The sequence below is a fragment of the Hydra viridissima genome, unplaced genomic scaffold (assembly GCF_058129835.1).
Source record: "Hydra viridissima isolate aposymbiotic clone 2 unplaced genomic scaffold, HvirCarnegie_v1 scaffold_10, whole genome shotgun sequence".
Classification (NCBI taxonomy): domain Eukaryota; kingdom Metazoa; phylum Cnidaria; class Hydrozoa; order Anthoathecata; family Hydridae; genus Hydra; species Hydra viridissima.
Window position 1 is genome coordinate 7,454,649 of NW_028324309.1, and position 7,564 is coordinate 7,462,212.

The window sequence follows — 7,564 nt, forward strand, 5'->3', positions numbered from 1 at the left end:
CCGAGCTTAAAAGAATGATACTTTGTACGCTACAAATAGACCGGCTCAAATTGTCCTTCCCGAACATCAGTTTTGTTTTCTGGTTTCTTGAACTTTCTTATCTGAAAACCCGAGCACAACAGTAAAATTTCTGAGAAAGGAAATAGTACAGACATTTTAAGAAAAATCTGTTTTTTGCCTAGATTTAAAAATGAAATGCTTAAATGAAGTAAATAATGTTAACTAAAGCTATAAGAGCACACGCTTGCAACAGGTTCCCAAATAACAGATCGAAGTTTTGAAAGTACTCTAAATATAAAGTTAAGAAAGAGTTTAACTACAGTAAAACACTTTTATAATTAAAAGTAATAATAAAAATATTCAGAAATGTTGATAAGATATTTTCAGTTGTTTCCTTTTATTCAAATGTTTCTGAATTGAAATTATGAATTTAAAGTTTCAAAATAATATTGTAAAACTTCAAAATGATCATTTTGTCCAAATTTAACCCGGGTTTTACGGTTATCAGTCTAAATGGGTTTGTGTATATAACGTCCGAATTTTTATTTACCATATTCAAACAAGATCTTAACATCCTTGTTAACCATATAAGGTATCTTTAATATGTCCCGTATAAATATTTTTCTTAATATTTAAAATAATTTATCGTACTTTTATTATTCAATAGTAACGAAATGAAGCTCTGGTCTACGGAATATGTGTTTAGGTAGGTAGCAATCGAATTATCCTGATAAATATGTTATAAATTACCGTTCATAAAGACACCTAATATTCACTCAAGTACAGTTCCACAGAACAGTTGGTTTTAAGTTTTATCATTATTCACAACCATTATAAGCTCTGTAGTTTTAGGCTCCTTTTTAAAACAAAATAGGTGTTTTACACCAATGCTTTAAAGTATATCTAATGAAAAAGGGAAAAAGTTCAAATTTTTGAAAACCTGTGAATATAAAAATTTATGTATTGTAACAATTCATGCAAATAATCATGTAAAATAAAAATTTGTTATTTTGTTTATTAGTATTTGGTAGCAAGTACAAATAATATTTCTATATCATTTTATTTTCAAAGTTGAAGTTATTCACATAATTTCGTACATAAATTAAAAATTTTACAAGAATACTAGTAATGAAATTTTTAATGAAAAATAAATCTTGCACCTGATGATAAATTTTTGTTGAAGATTATACTGAGCTTTAATATACATCATATTTTAATATTAAACCCTTTAGGGCAGTACTAAGACTTCACTGTTTGTTGTAAAACTTTTTGTAGAACAGCAGGAATAAAAATAGAAGTGCTCATGATTATTTTTGACTTTGATTTCTTCAAACCACCCTAATATATATATAAATATGAATATATAAATCAGGGTGTCCCTTTTTTTGGGTGAAATTTTTTTTACAAGCATTCCCTTAATTTCATTGGTATAAATAGATGACAAAACAATTGGTGTTAAGTTTTAGCCCATAAAAATGTCACTTTTTGAGGGTATAATGGTCTGTCAGTTTTAAAGTTATTTAATGTGAAAATTTTTAACGAATTCATATGTACCTAAATATTTTAATTTTTGCTGGGAGCAATAAAAGATTTTGTATTTTGACTTTTTTTTATGTGTCTGAAAAGTATTGATGAGTTTACAGATTTTAGTAAAGCAAGATTGATTATGCTATAGTTTTATTTTAGATATGAAACAGGTTAATATAAATAGTTATAAAACAGTTTAAAAAGTGGTAAGAAACTACTAATTGATGAAAAGACACTGCAAACAATATTATGAAAGGACACTGCTATTTTGTGAAAGGATACAAATGATAATATTGAATGGACTCTATTGATTAGTGAAAGGCTAAATTACTTTAAAAAGTAAAAAGAGAGTTATGGAACAAGTATACAGTGAAACGTCATTAATGAATTAGGTAGCAATTGAAAAACTAGATCAAAGAAGCATATTTACCTTATAGGAAAATGTTTCTTTATCTAGTTTTTTTCTTTATAAATTTGATTTCACAAATGAAACAAAGTCAGTTGCCAACAAAGAAAACATTCTCCTATTATTGATTATACTATGTAAAAAAATTTTATTTTTGTTTTATCCTTGGGTTGATAGTGTGTTTTTCTACCTCATTTTGCAAAAAAAAAAATAGAAAATAAATGTTGTTCCTTAAAAAGAATAATTTGTATTGAATAATCAGTATTCTTCTAGAATATTCCTGATCTATTAGAATTGTCTAGATGAACTAAGAATTTTCCAGATTATTCTAGAACTTTTAAGAACCCTTTAAACCTCAGAGAAATCATACTCCCAATCATCAGAGGAATCCATACTCCCGATCAAGAACATATCAATGAGTTGATCAGAGATCTTGGTATCACAAAGAGCTTTTAATGTAGAGACTCAAGCAACGGAATTTGCTAGATAAAAATGTGCACATATCAGGTCAGAAAAGGCGTCACCAGGATTTTTCAAGCTTTTTCACTTGTCAAGATGAGCTTTGCTTTTGCCAAAATGTGACTGGTCTGTTTGAGGCACTTGGAATTACTCCCAAAGAGTGGCAGTTCTTTATAGACAGCTCATGCAGAAGCCTCAAAGTAGTGCTACTTCGTAACAGGAATAAGTATCTATCTCTCCCCCTCACTCACTCTGTCCAGCTCTATGAAGAATACAAGAGTGTTAAGATCTTGTTAAATGTCTTGGGAGGTTATTGGAGACTTTAAAATGGTGGCTTTGCTGATGGGTCTCCAAGTCAGCTTTAACAAATATCCTTGTTGTATTTGCCTTTGTGACAGCAGGGGTACAGAGGCACACTATTTCAAGTGGGACTGGCCACTGTAGACAGTTAGTTACAGAACAATAACATCAAATGGGAGCCATTGTTGGACCCCATTAAAGTACTGTTTCCTCCACTCTTGTTAAAACTAGGCCTTGTGAAAGCTGAGCATGGGAGCATACTCGGAGGAGCAAGGGGAGCACTTCCACCAGGATATGTTGAACTTTGAACTCCATTACCAAGGGTCTTATACTGAAAATATGATGGGGGTCTATATTTTGGGGCTGGTTTGTGAAAGTAATCTACAATATAAGTGTAAATCTAGAAAAACTACTCATTTCTAATGTTTTCATTGTATCACTTGTGTAATTCTAGAATAAAATTAGGTAAATTTCATAAATATCATTATCCTGGACACAAAAGCAAAATTTGAAATGGATACAAGTAATTTTTCATTTTTTCTAGACATAAAGAAATAGAAAATAACAATTTCAACTCAAGGACAAAACTTTTTTTACACAGTGTTATAACATGGTAAATATGAATAAAGCATGTTAGTTTCAGGGTGAAAAGTAATTTTCTTTTTTACATCAAATACCTAAAGTATTTGGAAAATAGTGATGTAAGTAGCAGCAAGTGAGACTAGAAATTCAAATTAAGATATGAGAGGATCTCCAACGATAAATTGTTTTGATGGCAAAATTGACGAGTTTATCAAAGGAAGAAAACTACCAAGGGATAGAATAGACAAATAATTTGCTAGGAATACCCCCTTATACAGTATCATTCAAAATTAATCATGTAGTCAGCATGCATTCACCAGACTCTAAATAACTTTGAAATATTTAATGGATTTTCAAATTGTATCATTTGTTACAGCATTAAGTGGAATGTATAATTTGTTTTGATAACTAAAAGCTTTGATAAATTACAAAAAGACTACAATTCAAAGCATTGTAGAAAAGTATAAAAAAAACTTGAAAATTGAAGCATCTCCCAGGACTAGGGTTTTAAATGATTGTGAAGAAAGGATTTTAAATGATTGTAAAGAAAGGCAAATGTTATAGAAAATAAAATAACTAATTCTTTAATACAAAAAGCATCAAGATGATTGGTTTAATGTAGAGATTGACAGCTCTCAACTTTTCAAATGCAAATATAAAAATATAGTTTAAACAAACACTTACCAAGTTTAATTCCTGATACAGCTCTCATCCCAAATCTATGATTAATTGTTCTAAAAGTTAAAAAATATTAAATATCTGTAAAGTTGTGGTTTTTAGTCACATGACATATAAAAGTTAGTATTATTATTGTAAAAGTAATCATAACTGACTTTACCATAACAAGGCAATGCGGGCATTATATTGCTATAAATTAGAGGAATTTTTCGAAAGTTCGGGGACATTGAAGAACCCCTAAAAATTTTTTAAACATTCCAAATTTTTCTAAAACACCCAGAAAATAATTTTTAACACTTTCTTAAAGATCTATTATTGAAAATTGTTATAATAAATATTAAAAAAATGGAGTTTTATATTATTTTTACTTCTTGTTTACAGTCTTTGATAATTTTAGATATCCTTTTTTTTATCTCCCTTTTCTTTTATACAGCCATCCATGGAAGCAAGTTACTGAAGCTGCATGGCGAAAGTATCCTAATGAGTTGAACCCAAATGTATTGGCAATTGATGTTTTGGATAGAAAAGTTTCTGAAGATGGTAAATTGGTCACAACAAGAATATTTGGAACACAATGGATTTTTCCAAAAGTTATAACTTCATTATTAGGAATGCCTGAAATGTGTTATGCAATAGAGTCTTCAGAAGTTGATATGAAAAAAGAAAAAATGACTTTAAAAATGATCAATTACACATTTTGGGGAATTCTAGCTGTTGAAGAAAAGTTGGTTTATCAGCCTAATAAAGAAAATCCAAATGAGTAGGACTAAAGCTATATAAAGATTTTTGTTAAAATTTAGAATTAGATTTTTATAGAAAACCTCTAGGGAAAATATTTTTTTTTAAATTGTGGTTTTTTAAGTTGAACTTATAAATTTTTTTTTTTTTTTTTTTGTCTCAGGACTCACTTAACTCAAGAAGCAAAAATTCAAATCAATGGTCTTCAGTTTGCTAATTATTTTGAAGGAATGATTGTGAAAAACTTTGAGGCAACTTCTATAAAAGTGAGTATTTTTTTAAAGAACTTTTAAGCAGAAAGTTCTTTTGATCAAAAGGAAGAAAAATATTTTTTAAATAAGTAGTTTATATACTTTTGTTATCTCTAAATAGACTTATTTTCATATCTAGCTAGTAATTAAATATATTCAAAGGATATTCATATATATCTATGTTAGTTGTACAGTATTTATTTTTGATTGTATAAGATATATGATTTTAAGGTGAACAAAATAATAAGCAAAATTTTAATCTGTTTTCAAATTACAAAGAAAACCTACTAAAAAGTATGTAATTGTAGGAAAATCCCACAATTCTCTTAATGTTAGTTATGTAAAAATTTTAAACAAGTTAAAAATAATCAGACTATAGACATTCTTATTTGACAATACAGAAAAAATTATAATATATTTAATGAATTTTTAGAGGTTGAAAATTCATATTCAGCTTAAAGCTTTATCAGAATTGATCATTAATTGGGCAGCTTACAGGAAGTGGTACTGTGCCACACCTTAGTATATACTCAAATAATGAAAATGCAGATGTTGTAGAATTCTTTTTCTTAAACTTTTTGTTAATTATCAATATTTCGAAACTATAAATAGCTTTAGCCATGGATCTTGCATGATGGTTTTTTGAATTTCAACCCTCTTAACTCCACAAAAATGGTTATTAGTAATTAACGAAACTATATAATCACCCCTAAGTAAATCTTGAAGCCGCTCATTAGCAAAACTTCCTATAAGCTTTAATGCATTTACAGCTGCTTCATGTGATATACCAGTATTGTACTTAAACATATTTAGCTGTGCACTCACTCAATTTATAAGATTCCAATCTTGCAGCATTTTTGAAACAGCCAATGTCTGAGCCTCCCCTGTGCTTGCAGGCACTTTTGGAACATCTAGAAGTTTTAATTTAATGAATGGTATGTAAATTAGATATAATTAGTCAATTTTATCTAATTTACAAACCATTTTTTAAATTAAACTTATCTGACACGCAAAATTACAAATTCATTTGGTTTTTGAAAGTCCTGAGAACAAATATTTTTACTTCAAATCTGGAAAGTTTTTTATGCAAACAACCTTTTGTTTTTAATTCTTTGTCTGCAGTGAGTTGTAATCATTTTTTTTCTCGTGTTAGAGGTTAAAAAAGGATTCAATGGCTGACTTGGATTGACATATTATGATTTACACTTTTTTCTTAGTTTAATACTGTCGGAATATCAAATATCGGAACTTATTAGTAGTGCCCACTTCTGTCGAAATATCAATCAATTTTCGTTTAACTCATAGTTAGACTTTAGCTTCCTTTTAAATTATTCTCTAAGATCAAACGAAAAGAATCACTGCTCACTTGATCTACTGAAAGTTTGAAACCGGAGTAAACATTATTAACCGGAAGAAACGTTATTAACCATTTCTTAATGCAAAAATATTATGGTAAAAAACATTTATGTAAATATTTAATGTAAATATTTAATGTTATATGTATTACATATAAAATTACATCATATGAATACATACATGTACGCATTATAGATAAATATAATCATATGATTTAATTTTATATTTTTAAATTGCTATAGTTTGTGTGCGTGATTGCGTACGCGTGTGCATAGGTGTATAGTAATACTTATTCAGGTCTAATGTAAAAGTTTTATTGTTGTTGCAATATTTTAAAAAATATGATTTCAATTTTTGAAGGGAAGAACTGCATTGGAACAAGTTTTACAAAAAATAAAAATTGAAAATATCTTCCGAAGTCTGGCGAACGAAATTGAAGAATTATCTTTGGATATTGATAAAGCCGCAAGTTTTATTGATGAAGAGTTAAAAGTTTCAGAACGTATAAAAGAATTAACTGATGATCTTGATAAGGCTTCATCTATTATAAATACTGAAATAAAGCATTTCTCATCTAAAATCCAATTAGATTTGAAGCATCTGTTAAATAACTTAAATGCGGATTTACGTGAAATTCAGAAGACAGTTCTTATTCGTGATAATAAACAACATGGTAGTTTAGTAACTGCTGTTCAACAAGCTGGAATTACTGCAAAGTCAAATAGTAACAATTGATATAACAAGTTCATTTTACTTTTAATATACTGATTGCGTCGTTGTAATCTGTTTCTTTTTTAAATTTATTTATACTGTTTCGGCTGTTTGCCTTTAATTTAATAAAGCAACTAAAACTGCCGTACTATCGTCGTTATTGTCATCATCATCATCATCATCATCATCATCATCATCATCATCATCATCATCATCATCATCATCATCATCATCGGCTGTTACATTTATAAAAAAAGCTATACTGATACACATTAAGTCACCCAGAAATTTGAGCTCTTCGAAGTTCGTCGACTATTGTATTACGTCAACCTAAACCTGAAAATTTTGAAAGAAGACTATTGTATTACGTTAATCTTGGTACCTGGAAATTTTGAAAGAAGGAGAATCGAAAAAATAACGAGAAAACTTTGTCTTTCTAATGTTACTATATTTATTTATTGATTTCAAAACTGTAAAAGCAATGTACTTAATAAAATAAAGTGTACCGTGAGTCAAACAACAAGGTACTTTTTTAGTCAAAATATCATTCCTATAA

General features: G+C 28.5%; 1 protein-coding gene across 1 annotated transcript; it reads left to right on the plus strand.

Annotated features, from left to right (window-relative positions):
• Nucleotides 1-494: 494 nt before the first annotated feature.
• LOC149882949 (PRELI domain containing protein 3A-like) lies at nucleotides 495-7,079 on the plus strand. Its single transcript, XM_090100861.1, has 5 exons — nucleotides 495-592; nucleotides 668-706; nucleotides 4,386-4,712; nucleotides 4,854-4,956; nucleotides 6,658-7,079. Exons 2-5 carry the CDS (start codon nucleotides 675-677, stop codon nucleotides 7,030-7,032), a joined length of 837 nt encoding a protein of 278 aa, XP_089956987.1. The 5' UTR covers nucleotides 495-592; nucleotides 668-674; the 3' UTR covers nucleotides 7,033-7,079.
• The last annotated feature ends 485 nt before the right edge of the window (nucleotides 7,080-7,564 follow it).

Bases quoted from the DNA above. Each gene is read 5' to 3' on its own strand.
- LOC149882949 (XM_090100861.1), top strand. From the start codon at position 675: ATGAAGCTCTGGTCTACGGAATATGTGTTTAG. The intron at 4,713-4,853 runs GTAGGACTAAAG...TTTTTGTCTCAG, and splicing joins AATAAAGAAAATCCAAATGA to GACTCACTTAACTCAAGAAG. The intron at 4,957-6,657 runs GTGAGTATTTTT...CAATTTTTGAAG, and splicing joins TTGAGGCAACTTCTATAAAA to GGAAGAACTGCATTGGAACA.